General features: G+C 34.0%; 1 protein-coding gene across 1 annotated transcript in view; it reads right to left on the reverse strand.

Moving 5' to 3' along the window:
• Window positions 1-14,246, reverse strand: part of ADAMTS6 (ADAM metallopeptidase with thrombospondin type 1 motif 6) — a 273,067-nt gene that overhangs the window by 30,311 nt on the left and 228,510 nt on the right. The window contains exon 21 of the mRNA XM_022596555.3: window positions 5,767-5,896. Coding sequence (XP_022452263.1) covers window positions 5,767-5,896 — 130 coding nt within the window. The remainder of the gene's footprint in view (window positions 1-5,766; window positions 5,897-14,246) is intronic.

Genomic DNA, 14,246 nt, shown 5'->3' on the forward strand with positions numbered 1-14,246 from the left:
GCTCTTGGTAGGAGAGTAACCAGAGAGAAGAGTATTAAAAGTTTAAGAACAAATTTCACCTCTTTTCACGAACTTAGCTCATTTGTGCCAGTTTTGTACGTGGAAGATAATACCTTAGTGAAGTCAGAGTACTAGTATCCTAAATTTGAGCCTACACTCAGCCAAATAAGCCACAATGGCCTTTGTTTATTATTATTTTTATTTTCTTTACTTACAGAGGGAAACCAGCATTTAGAAATATCATAATTAACCAGTTTCTCAAACTTAAAAATATATTTTGTCAAAAATTTTAAAATTTTCAACATAAGATTTATTTAAAGAATGGCAATTTAATCCTGAATTTAAAAAATCTGATATTAACACTTTTTTTCTAAGTCGTTTTCCAGAGGAGATTTAAAGTGATTTTCATATTCTTTCCATTTTATTTTCCGCAGATGAACAGGATCCTAAGTTGTTAGTACCATTTTTGGTAAAGAGGAAAATGTGTATTGAGAATAATAACTTGCATGCCAGCCATAGTGAAACTCTGATTCAATTCGCAGCAGTGATTTCATCACCAAGATTAGGGGATAAAACAGCAATGTGTATAACTCAGCCACAAAAAGTTCAGTCATACCATCTCCAGCCATGATCTCATTAGGTCTCATAATGTAAGAGGGATGGAGGCCTTCAAATTAAACACAGGTGCCCAGAGTAACAGCAGTGATTTCAGGAGGTGTTGCTGTTTTTTTTGGTGCACGAGGCCAGGGCCACCTCCGCCTTTTTATTCTTCGTCCTCTCTTTTATTGCCAACCATCTTTTAACCTAGATGTATCACTCTAGCATTTAACTCAGAATGTATGAAAGTAAAAATGTTAACTACACTTCCAATTTTCCTTCTGACTTTAACTTTGATTTCAGGTTTCACATTCAGTCCCTGTTGCATCTTTATTGCTCACCAAATCATCCCTTCCCATGTCTCTCTAAAGGATTAAATCACCATCCAGTTATTTAAATAGTTTTGCAATTTTACCACTGCATCTATTAGCCCCAGTTTCACCACTCTCCTGTCTAGTGTAAGACAGACTGCTTCCTTCAACTTCATTCTCCATGTATTTGACCCTCTGATGACATTCTCCCTATTTCTCTTTTTCATCCTCTAGTTTCAGTGGTAAAATATGAGCACGAAAATTCTCTCTGAGACTATCAATTGCTGAATTATTATAATCTGAATAATACTGGGGCTATTTCTTTCTGAGCTGAAGACCCAGTGATAAAATTGTCTTCATCCTCACCAGGATGAAGAAGCTATACAGTTTAGTGGGATTCACGTTTGAGTGTCTGAAATGAGTGGCTTGATGCAGCCTGTGTAATCTGATCTACACTATCTGTACTTTAAGAGGACAAACAATAATATTGAGGGAAGAGAATGAGATGATGGGAGTTGACTTATATGATTTCTATGATTCCTCCCAGGTCTTACATTTTGGAGTTTTATAGAGGACTCTGATGATCTTTCTCTAAACTTAAAATAACAGATTATAGTCATCCATGGGGTGAGGTGAAATGACTCAAAATAAAAAGATACTATTAAAGAAAACCTAGCCCCTGGGTAAAAATCTCTCTCCAGTCTGACCATCCTTTTGCCCTTTTGCTTATAATTCTTACTGTACTTAACATATTTTGCCTTGTACTATAGTTATTTTTATATGTATTTGCCCAATTAGATTGTCCTTAGGAAAAGGAACCATTTCCTAAGGCACAGTGCCTTCCATATCGCAGTTGCTTAAAAAAATGTCTTTTAATTCTTGGTCACAGTATTATCACAAGGTACTGTACTCCACTGTTTTTACCTTTCTGATCTTCGCAAATTTAAAAATCACAGTAACATACAGGAATTATATTCAGCATCCAAAGACTCTTCAAATGAGGTCATATATACAAATATTCTTGCTATTAAAAGATAGTATGGTCAAAACTGAACTCTTGGCCTTTCTCTTTGGATTCCAACTCAACATTACTTCCTTTTCTTACAGTGGGGCACTAGCTTCCTATCAGTCATGCTCTTTAATATCAGCTCCTCCCTTTTCCTTTTCCTAATTATTTCTGCCTATGTCATGAATCCTACCATTTTCATTCAATGCCTCTAGAATTCTTGTTTTTTTCCTATCCCTAGTCACCTCACCATCTTGACTACTATTCTTTTTCTCAAAAAAGAGTTGCTGCTCTGACCACATTACTTTTTTCCAGCAAGGCTTCCTCTGGTCTATCAAGGTCCTCCAAATAAACATTATTATTATTATTTCTTTACCAATGCCTCTTTTGTCTATTCATCCTAGTCCCCTGTATTTTCTTTATGCAGAACAAGGATAAACCTTACTGCCCTCTATCTTTCCATACTCTACTTATAAAGTCTCCAATATGACTAAAGGACATTTAAAATATTTCATTAGATAATTTCTGATTAAAAAATACCATTTAGGATTTTAAATTAATGGTATTGGGAAAACAATAATATTTGAAAATAAATATAGATCCTTTTCTCAAAGCAGGCAAATATATTTCAGATAGAGTTTATCTTAAAAAAGAACTTTGAAAGTATAATCATAAAGTGGGTAAGGCCTTCATAACATTATACCAATGAAAGAAATAAAAGTTTGATAGTTTTCCTACATAGTATTTAAAATAACTTTTATAAGTAAAAATAGATCATAACACCATAATATGGGAAATATATAACAAACTAGGAAAAAATATGTCTAAAATAGTTAATATTCTTAATACACTGAGTTAATACAAATCAATAACAAAATGATAAACTCTTCAGTAGAAAAATGGGTCAGGCCATGAAGAGCAAAAAAGAAGTAATACAAATGGCCATTGAACATAATTTTTAAATGTTCAGCCTCACCAGCAATTCTAGCACAAAAAACAAAATAGCAATTAGATATCAAGGGTTTTTCTTCCCTATAAAATAGTTAAAGATTGTTTTTAAAATAATACCTGGTGTTGTTCAGTTCAGGAAAATGACGGTCATATACATACTGTTGGTGGGAATATACATTCATACATTCTTTCTAGAGAGCAATTTGACAGTTTGTTTCAGAGAGTAAAATATAATTCCATTTGAACCAGAAATTTTATTCCTATTCATTTAGCATAAGGGCATAATTATAGAGAGCAGAGTTTTAGTAGCAAAAATGGTTAATGCTGTGGAATAGAAAGGGATCAAAAGCTAGGACCCAGACAAAATTGTTCAACAGTGGAAAACCAATTTAAATAAATAATGACATATCTACTAAATGTTGTAGATGATGTTTAATGTTCAGAACAACATAATGTTCAATATGTTGAGAACTGACTACAAAGCATCATAAATAATATAATTCCATTTTTTATATACATGTATCTATGTAGACATAGAAAAAGATGAAATATATAGATCAAAATATTAACAGTGGTCTTACAATATTGTGTCTTTTTAGTTTCTTCTTTCTACTTATCTGCATTTAAAAAATTTTACGCTTTAATATGTATGACAAAACCCAAATATGATTATCACACTGTCATCTGAAAAACCTTCTCTCTTCCACACTCATTTAAAGTCTTACTGAATTCAGTAGTTTTTCAGTGAGCCTTATCTCTATAATACCAATGCCTACTGGGAATCTTATTACATATGACAACCATTCTGAATAATTAAGACTTCCTTTTTCATAGTCTGAATTCAAAGGAATAAAGAAGAAATTAAAAAGGAACTAAGAAAAACTGGACTGATAAAAGAGAAATATTTTAAATACGTATCATTAGATCTTTCCAACAAAGAAAACTGTTTGTCTAAATTTTCTATCTTTTTCAAATTCCATTTTCTTATCTCCAAACAACAAAAAAAGTTAAGAAGTAACTTTTTATTTCTGAACTACAAAAGGAAGGGAAATATGAAACAATTTTAATTGCGTAGGTTAATTCCAATATGTCAATTATCCTTAAAATGTTAAAAAAAAAATCTCCCATGTAATATACAAGCACATGATATATGGAATGAAATGACCAACCACTGGAACCTCAAAGGATGTTTGAATAGCATTTGAACTTAAACAAATAAAAAAGCTGAGGCCAAAATAGAACAGGTGTGACCAGGCCCACTCAGATGCCTTAAATGGCTGATCATGACAAATATAATACTTAAAGTACTGAGTGTCAGGGAATTAATTTACTGGGTTAAGGCTCACAATTATATGAAAATATGCTTAAGTTATTGGAAACGTCAAAAAATATCTTGTGGTTTTTGAGCATCACTTTGTTTTATATAGCTTTTCAGTTTCTCTTGAGATAAATTTATAAAAATAATTAGCAGAAGAAAGGAAAATAAAAAAACAAATATCTTGTCTTTGTAATACATATCATAGGTTGTATTTCTATACTTTCTCATGTCTGGCTTTTAAGGAGTTAGTTACATGGTGATCACATTTGAAAAAGAAGAGACATGAAATTTTAAAAGTCTTAGAATAAAAACTTCTATCACCCTAGATTCTGTGTTCCTTATTTGGTAGCCACTGCCCTAAACCTTTTCTAGAGACTAGGAGTGAATATTTCCCTTTAAAATTAAAACATTCAGGCAGACACTGACTTTGGATATTGAAAGTTCAAAGGCATTATTATTTTGGAACAAATATCAAGAAATGCATCTTGCTTTAACCATATTAGGGACCTGCATTCTTTATCCATTGTAAGTCCCAGATTTTTGTGACTCCACTTTTAGAAAAAGGCTTACTTCATTATAGAGCTTTCCTCTCCAGTTCTAGAGAGCTTGGAATACATAATCTCATTTGCCTACACTCGCTTTCTTTATCAATTTCATGTTGGGATAATTAGCTAATCTGGGGGATAATGGTTACTCTGATTTCTCACACAAGAATGAAATGCCATTCACACATATTTTGTCTTGCTATTGTCAATCAGGCAAAATCTCTACAAAGATCAGTATTTTCAGGATTAACTCAGCATCTTTGTCCTTTTTCGCATAATTATTGCCTTTTGCTCAAACAAGAAACCTTTCTGTTCCTACAGATTATACAGTGTGGCCCACTGATAGCAGGTCTCATATTTTTAAGTTTAAATTTTTAAAAAGTCATCATTAAGATGGATGGGCTCTCTTCTTGTACCTCCCTTTACAGTGAGTTGTAACTGCTACATTAATCAACAGAAAGGGACTGAAGTACACCTCTAGGCCTGTGCTCTACACTCAGAAGACAGGATGCCTTAGGATGACAGAACTTAAAACTGGGTCAGCAAATTAAAGCACTGATACTCCATTACAGAATATTTCTAAACCATTTAAAATGTCTTTAAGCCTTTAGGATAAATATCTGGAAAAGATAGGACTGCACGCCAATCTACTATATTTTACTGGATCTAAGATACCATTATTTTATGTACCATTAAAGAAAAATAATGCCTATTATTATTGTAAGATACCATCAATTGCAAAATGAATCTAATTTCAGAGATGTTAAAATGCAAATGATATGTGCTTTAGAATTAATGAAATATGACAATTGCCAGCACTATGCCAGGATCAACCTATTGAAGTTCCTGCTTTAAAGGGGTTAATTACTAAGTCCTGTGGATAAATAGGAATCAAAATTCCACCCTCTGTGATGTTTTACCCCCTTTTCTCAGCCTAATTTATTTATATCGTATGAATGTATGTTTCCAAATAAGAATATCTAATGTTTTTCTCTTTGCACTTGAAGAAAATAATTCTCACTTCTTTCTCTTACTTACTCTGGTGGGCAGGGCTCAGTGTTGCAGGTTCTTTGATTTTCAGGTGGCTTACTATCAGGGTCACAGTAATTGTTCTGGACAATGGAGTTGTCGTCCAACCTTTTACAGACCACCTCCTGTCTTTGGACACCTTGAGAAAAGGAGGACATCATTAATTGAAGAGTAGTTTACCTTCCAGTAAGTTAGGTATGCATAGCTTTCCTCTGTGGGGGATCAACCTCACTGGATCGCTGCTGTCTTATCTGTTCCAGAAACATTTGACTGCTCCTCTAAAAAGGAGAGAAGACCTGGTCATTATATTGCAAATTTAGGCAAAATTATTGTTCTCATATTTAGAAACATAACTGTTTTCAAGTTCAGAAAAGAAACTATTGGTAATTTTAAACAATTAGTATTCCCATTTGTATATTCTTCTTCATGCTTTCCTTTAAAAAAAGAAACTTTATTTTCCCAAAATATCATCAGATAAAATGTATGAATATACATTTCAGTGCAAAACAATGGTTGGATATCTATGTAAAAACAAAACATTAGGGACAAATTTACTTTTTAATATTTTGTAGGACAAATCCAATCAATTTAGTCTTTGTTAGGAACACGTAACATTCACACATTTCATTTTTTCTCCTTCCATTTACAGATTTATTTCTCTGAAAGCCCACAAAGTCTAGAATTTAAAGACTGCAGTGAGCCTCTTTAGACTGCAACCCATCAGTAATCTGTTTGCTTTGATAAAGTCGGCCCTTGTTCATTTCACCACTGGCAAACAGATATACACATTTTCCATCAAATATTAACTTACAAAATACTTATCTCATTCTTAAAAATTGGTCTATGTAACCTGTTTGCCACAGCTAAAAATATTCTCATAAAATTTGTAAAATTCTAAATATATGTTTATTATTTATTGGCAAAGATATCCACCACACCTTGCTCACATTTCACAAAATACGAAGACACACACAAACACACTCTTATCTGTAAACATGCCTGGTGAATAGACTTCATGCAGATTCATTTTCTCTTCAGTGTGGAGGAATCAAAAGAAGCAAAGATAGGTGTATCAAGGTCTCAGAGGAAAGTCAATCTACAAGACAATGCTAAATGTTCCAGATCCTATAGAGGTAGCAGCTTACTCCCAGAATTGAAAATAAAAGCACAAACTAAGCTATCCCCCTACTCATCCATCCCATCTCTATAACCCGGTAGGCTAAATTACCTAGAACCAGTTATAAAAGCAGCATTAGCAGTATCCAAGCAACTACAGCTTCATACCTACCTAGCCCCACACAAACCTTCAGTTTTTCTTTTTTTTTCTCAGTTGCTTTTAGTAGTGCCCTAAAGAAAAGAGTTTGACCCCAAATTAGGGAAATCAATGTGAAACAGGACCATTCAGTGAAGGAAACTGTCACTTAAAGAGCTACGCAGCAAATGCTTCCCCAAGGTCCCTTAAACATCCTGGGAGTCTGCAGGTGGGAGTACCTCAGTCATCATGTTTTGCACACTTCTAACTAAGCACTTTGAATTTAAAGATAGGGAAATCTCTTTCCCTGATGGCAAAAACCATTAAGTCCCATAGCCTCCATGATGGTGGTGAGCAGATGAAGAAGGTATATTTTATTACTTGCAGTGACCCAAGGCTCTTACTGATCAAGTTTTTTGGTTTTCCTAAATTTAGGGGTTTAAAATATAGACAAACAACTTACTTGCAAAATGTCTCAGAGTATGTGCTGTATTCATTCCATCCCAACCCCTTGAATAGGCCAAATATCTCAGTTTATGCGACAACAGTTTGGAATTTTTTAACTATTAAACTTTAGATTTTTGAGGGAAGAATGATTCACACCAGGCATAGCTTTGACCCATTCACAGATGTTCCACAGTATTCACCACATATCTCCTCACTGTGTCATTCCAGTGGGCAGATAACTAAGTCCATGTGATTCACCTGGACAAAAATCTCTATTATTAGTCATAGGATTCAACACCCACTGCCACAGTGGCTCAGAATAGCCATCTACCTGGGTTCAATACTTGCTCCTATCAGGAGGAGCAGGGGACTGCTTTTATAGGTTAGCATGGTTATTTTTTTAAATAACCATTCAAATATAATTATACTTGGAGGGGGGAGACTCAAAACATCCACTTACACAAAGGATTTACAACTTCAGCCAACTTTTATAAATACATTTAATAACTAAAAAAAGATGATTAAACTTGCAATAAGGAAGTTGGCATTCAAGCTAGTATCTCGGTTGTTTTTCAGAAAAGGATAAACTTTTTATTTTTATTTTATTTTACTGAGGGAGGATAAACATTTTCAACACTACAAAATGGAACTGATATTGCTTTATATAAGTGGCAGAAACATCAATTCAGTTTCTACAGGTTAAGATAAAATTCTACTTCCTTTAAAAATCGTAGAAATGTTGTTTGGTTATAATGACATTAGTTTTTAAAAGTAGCCTTTAATATAAAAGCAAGGCTTCTGCAATTTGAATCACAGATGAGATATTAGTTATTAGAGGTAAGATTTACATTTGATTTTAAGATAAATTCTAGCCATGTATGATCTTGAAAAACTTCAGCTACATAACATTTATTGTTAAAAATTTGGAAAATACACAAAACCAGAAAGAACAAAATAAAAATTATCCACAATCTCATATCTTTGCTTTGGACCTTTATTTTTATTTTTATTTTTTTGCTGTACGCGGGCCTCTCACTACTGTGGCCTCTCCCGTTGCGGAGCACAGGCTCCAGACGCGCAGGCCCAGCAGCCATGGCTCACGGGCCCAGCCGCTCAGCGGCATGTGGGATCCTCCTGGACCGGGGCACGAACCCATGTCCCCTGCGTCGGCAGGTGGACTCTCAATCACTGCGCCACCAGGGAAGCCCTGGACCTTTATTTTTAAGGTTATTTTGTTCTTTGGTGGGATCCAGTAATTAATTTAAAATTACATAGTACACAAACTAAAAATGCCAGCTAAATATGGTTGGCAGGTCATTCATTCATTCATTCATTCATCCATTCATTCATTCAATAGAGAATAATTACTGAATACAAGGCACTGTACTTCTTATGAGATATTGAGCTAAGTGCTGAGAATTACAAATTGACTTAATTTTGTCATGCCTCTCAGACTTCTTAGAAACTAGAATTTAGGATATTTGGGGGTACATTTCACTTTCATAATTTCAGAATGCTATTTTTTATGAAGTAAAAATGAAAGTCCTTGAATAAGCAGCTGAAATAACTGTATTTTACAAAGATGCATTTTCCTTGTATTCATCTTTTATTAATTTTCTTCTAAAATGTCATATTAGACAGTGTGGTATTTCACACTCGAGAACTGACTGACTATACTAGTAATCTATTCCAAACCTTCCTAAAATGCTGAACTATCTCCCTTCAATAGCACAAATCTCCTTCCAACTTTTACCCCCACACTTGGCAGGTTTACAGAATTTTTTTTTTTTTTCTTTTTAAATCAGCAGCAACAGAATAACTCTCTAAACCAATGCACCTAATTGGATGGATTTTTCAACACATACTTTTGGATTAAGGAGAATGCAGCTTTTAGCTTTAGAAAACACAGATCAACTGGAAATAATCTAAACCAAGTCAACAAGAGAAATGATTGAGTTTAGAATCTTTTTATATGATCAACCCTCTTGTACATAGCTTCTTTTAAAGTAATCTGTAAAACATTGCTAAGAAGTTGATTTAAACCTTTCAGGAATAATTACATCCAGTTACACAAAACCACTATGCTTTCAAATCTAAAGATGTATAGTTTATAACCCAAAACATAAAATGTCCGTATGACCAGTCAGTATATGCCTAATCAAAAACAAAATTCTGGTGGCTTAGTGCCCATATCCCCTGGAGATATGCAGGTGTTCTGCAGAATTTAATTGGTCAAACTTAAAATTGCACTAATTATATTTTATTCTTAAACACCTGAAGTTACTGGCATGCAAATTCTATACCCAATTCTGTTTTTAAACGCAATTCCTCTTCCATGCTTAAAAAAAAAAAACTTTAATGGTTTCATATTACAAAATTTAAGTACAGAGATGCCATTACCAATATATATTTACTTTAAACTCTCTAAAATGGGTGTATCCTGTTTAGAGTCTTTTAATTTGCTTACCATTTTGGTTCTTTGATACCAAAGATGGTTCTTAACACGGAAATATAACTCTTATTTTTAGCCTGGAAGTTTAAATTTGTCAGATCTTATATTTAATTTCTGCTAAAAGTTACAGATGATCTACTTGCCCATCAAAGGTTCTGCTGTCCAATGGGAGGAAGGAGTACCCAACTTGAATCACTGCTCAAGCTACACGTGAAGAAATGGCATTTAGTATTTTGAAGTAGCATACACCATAGGAAAATGAGCAAGAAGTCCACCAAGCTGCGAGTGAGTCCTATATGGAGCCCTTCATTTGTTGTGCTTACTCTAGGAAATGGTGATGGTTCAAGAATATAGGGTCTTTTGCTCAGCAGCTGCAGAGCCAATCCTGAGTGAAGACTTTAGAGACCATTCCTCCTCTTCATTTCTTGCCTCCTTTTCAGTCCCTCTCCTACTCTTCTTATAAGCTGCTCAATGTTCTCATGTCCCATCTCTCTTCTTTCAGATAATTAAATCATTTAATAAGTTCATGTGTAACAATATTTAGCAATTTATTGCTTTTCTCAGGGTAGTTCATCATTTTAAAAGTAGAGAGAGGGCACTTAATGCACAGAAATTACGACCTGAATCTCATTTGAAAGAGTGATATGTATTAAACCAAGAAGGATGTGGGAGAGGTTAAGGGCAAGAGAAAGATCTTCTAGGTCTTCTCAAATCTACTCATAAGAACCAGCATTTCAGTCCTAGATGATTCAATTGGTAAGTGAGCAGTCTGTAACTACATGTAAGTCAGTAAGGGAAAGACAGAAAGGAAAAGTGTAACTTTGGGATTGATGGGCTAATCAACATCTAGATAATTTAACCTAGTGGCAAAGCACATCCTATCTACCCAAGAAACAGTTTTCTGAAGAATAGGGGGGAAAAAGTTAATAAGTCAGAGCTTACAGTACAAATGTGGTTGGTGGCTAAAGCAACAATTTGCTTAACCACAGCATCCAAAGTAGCTAGCAACCAAGACAACACTATATAACCACAGTATACAGACCATATGGCCAACAACATTAATTTAATCTAAATCTTCAGTGCAGATAGCATCCAGAGAGCAACAAGTGCCAGGAAAAAAATGTCTCTCTGCTCTGCCTTTCATGGCTGGAATCTGGCTGCTGTGCTGTGTGATTATTGGCCAGACATAAGCATTTGTAGGGCAGAGCAAAGCCCATCTGCCTTGGATCTGACAGCTGGCATCAGGGTACCAATCAGCTCCACCCATTTGCTTCCTTCTTCTCAAGAGCCTCCTGCTAGTTTTTATCTCCCAAAGGTTTTCTTTCTCTGCCTTTCCAGCGTCTTCCCTTCTGTCTTAAGCAAAATTAAATGTCCCAAGGAAGCAGGATTAAGAAAAGGAGAATGCAGCTCTAAAAATATTTAGTTTTCTAGAACAACTCTGTTTAGTGATGGTAAGGTAGGGTGGCGCATACATATACTGCGTTTATTTGAAATCACACTATCCCTGGAGGGAATTCTGACTACTCATTATAAATTAACAGTAATCTCTTCCATGGAAAGGTCTAACTTAACTCATTGAATTCCTACTAAGTCTAAGCCATGGGTTTTCATTATCATAAGGGGGAAAATGAGTGAGACAGACTTGACCTCAATGAGATTACATTAATAATGAAGGGAGGGGATAAAGCAAGTACCATTATAATTATATTATGGAACCTACCTTATCTAATAAAACAATGCACTTTCAGATGTAATATTTCTAATTTAATAGTTCCTTCATTTTGTTATGTTGCTGTCTGATTTCTCTTTCCTTTATCTTCATGGATCTTAAGAACTCTTCTCATAGCCAAATGTCTGAGGTAATTCCCTTTCACTTTATCTTGTTACGATATTTTTTTCTCACTCTGACTTCTGTCATGTTTAGTTACTACCTCTTTTTGAGTTCTAGGCAGTTTAGGTAAATGATCTAAGGCAAGTTTTCATTCTCCTTTGTAAAATGAGACCAAAAAATCAGATGATTTCTAATGTTCCTTTCAGATCCAAAATTCTATGAAAGTTGTCTTTTCTTTTTTCCTCCACAATTCAATTGTTCATTTTTCCCCCTTCTAGATCTGCTTTTCCCCTGTCCGGTACAGAATAAGAAGTCTGGAAAAGAGGCATTTGTTAGATTCCATTTGGTTCTGCGTCGTGTTTCAGTGTCTCATTTCTTAGCAGTGTGAGGTACATATCAAAGGGGTTAGACATGTCAAGAGGCAGAACACTAACTAGAAATAGGACTTTGTGAGAGACAAGTTTCTTAATATAAAGAATTAACTCATATTATACTAAAAAGGAATTTCCATGAACTTTAGTAGGAGCTTATTTGTTTTGGGTATTTCATTAAACACTTTAGAGGAATGATGCTGGAGTACAAGGAGGTCTTGAGTTTCTTCCATACATTGTGATGGATTTATTACCAATAAGGAGCTTTTCTTTAATTATATGTAGAATCCTTTTCTTGGAACCAAAGAGTAAATATTTCATATTTGAATTATAACAAGGACACAATCATAAACAAGCTGTATAGTTTTAAACTAAAATCTTAATTTTGTTTAGATAAAAAATGGGAATAATAATATCATAAGATCCTATAAAATCAGGATGATAATGCTTATCATTACAAGAAGTTTTATTTTTTCCCAAAGTATTTTAGGCATAATACCTTGTAAAGATGCATAGTGTTATGATTGTCAAAAATGAGATTTGGGACAAAATTTCAGTGAAGTGAAACATGACCTGTGACACACAGATCATAAATACAATAGGAAAGCACTTAAACTTTGGTTTCAGCCTTACCCAAGTTTTTCAGTGAGTAAGATGTATCCCAGCCCTATTCATGTTAGAGAAGAATATAATCTCTAAAGCAACAGAAATGAAATGGAAGAGGAAGGAAAACAGCATTAGGAGTGTTTTAGATTAGCACAGATTTCTTGCCCTCAGTTATAAACTTAACACTAGAGAAAAATGCAAGCCACAATATGCAAGGGTAAACAGTAAAAAATGTCAGGTTATCAAACTAAACTTTCATAATTAAATTTTTTACAAGAAGTTAGAAAGCTTAAATTATATTGAAAATATACAGGAGAATTCAAAGAATTTTTTTAAAAAGTGTATTCTATAGGGGAAGCTACATACTTAAGGAAAAAGATAAATAGAAATAATTATTAGAGACAAATAAAAGAAAAAAACGTATTAACTTCTGAAGCATGAACCAGCCAAGAGCATGAGTTTACCTAGAGGAGTAGCCCTCTCAAGGGCATGTTGCATGAGAACCGAGCCAGGTGCAACTGATGGCTACAGAGCATAGGCTTTTGGGAGCTGTGATGTTCACAGGTGCCCTGCTCTGATGCCTGGTACAACTAATCCCATATGTTAAAGGGTACTCTTCCTTCTCAACATTGAAAATGAACTGAAAGAAGGGGATGATAGGAGAGAGTGAACAGGGGAATGCCACAGTCAATGCAGTGATAGACTATTGTCTAGTCTTACAGGTATTTTATTTTTCAAAGACCAAAGAGAAAATTACAGAATAATGAACAAAGCTGATGCAAATCTTTATTCCTTGCAAACTCAAGTCACGTTTTACAAGGGACGTGTTATCATTAAAAATATCACAGTGATCTGTTTTACGTCTAAGTTTGGTATATACAGGAACCAAATGTAAAAGGACCCTCATAGTTTCAAACAATAGTACAACCTCACACAGAAAATATCTTTTATAGGGAATTTTTCTTAAAAACTAATTATATAACTATATTTCTTCAAAGGGAAAGAAATGACAATGACTAAAGGGCTTTCAATTATTCAAACTAAAATTTCCATCTGGTATCTTTTACTTAACTCAAAGTAAATTTTGGATAGTAATTCCTAAATTAAAGTGAAGCAAACAATTATAAGATTTGACTTATTAATGTCTATTTTGAAACTTGAAAATCAAGTCTATTTTGAAACTTGAAACTTGAAAAACAATTGAATTTTGTTTTCCTCTGTTCCATTTTGGGACCCCTCCACTTTGAGTTTCTTTCCAAGTTAAGTGAATATGTCCTTTATAAGCTGCAATACAAGTGTTAATGGTCAGTTGACCATTATTAGTGATATTAAATATGTTAGCCATGTTAGAATTAGCAAAGAAATTAAAAGGGCATCTGTGAATATGTAAAGCATTTGCCTTTGTTTTATCTGGTACTTTGAGAGCTATTCTCTTTCAGTCAGATATTAGTACTGGCAAAAAGACTGCATCATATTTTTCTAATAATTACTTTTTAAAATTGTTATTTTAGAATGGACTTACGTACTTTT

The sequence above is a fragment of the Delphinapterus leucas genome, chromosome 3 (assembly GCF_059928025.1).
Source record: "Delphinapterus leucas isolate spDelLeu-1000000601 "Yukka" chromosome 3, BTC_Dleu_Yukka2, whole genome shotgun sequence".
Classification (NCBI taxonomy): domain Eukaryota; kingdom Metazoa; phylum Chordata; class Mammalia; order Artiodactyla; family Monodontidae; genus Delphinapterus; species Delphinapterus leucas.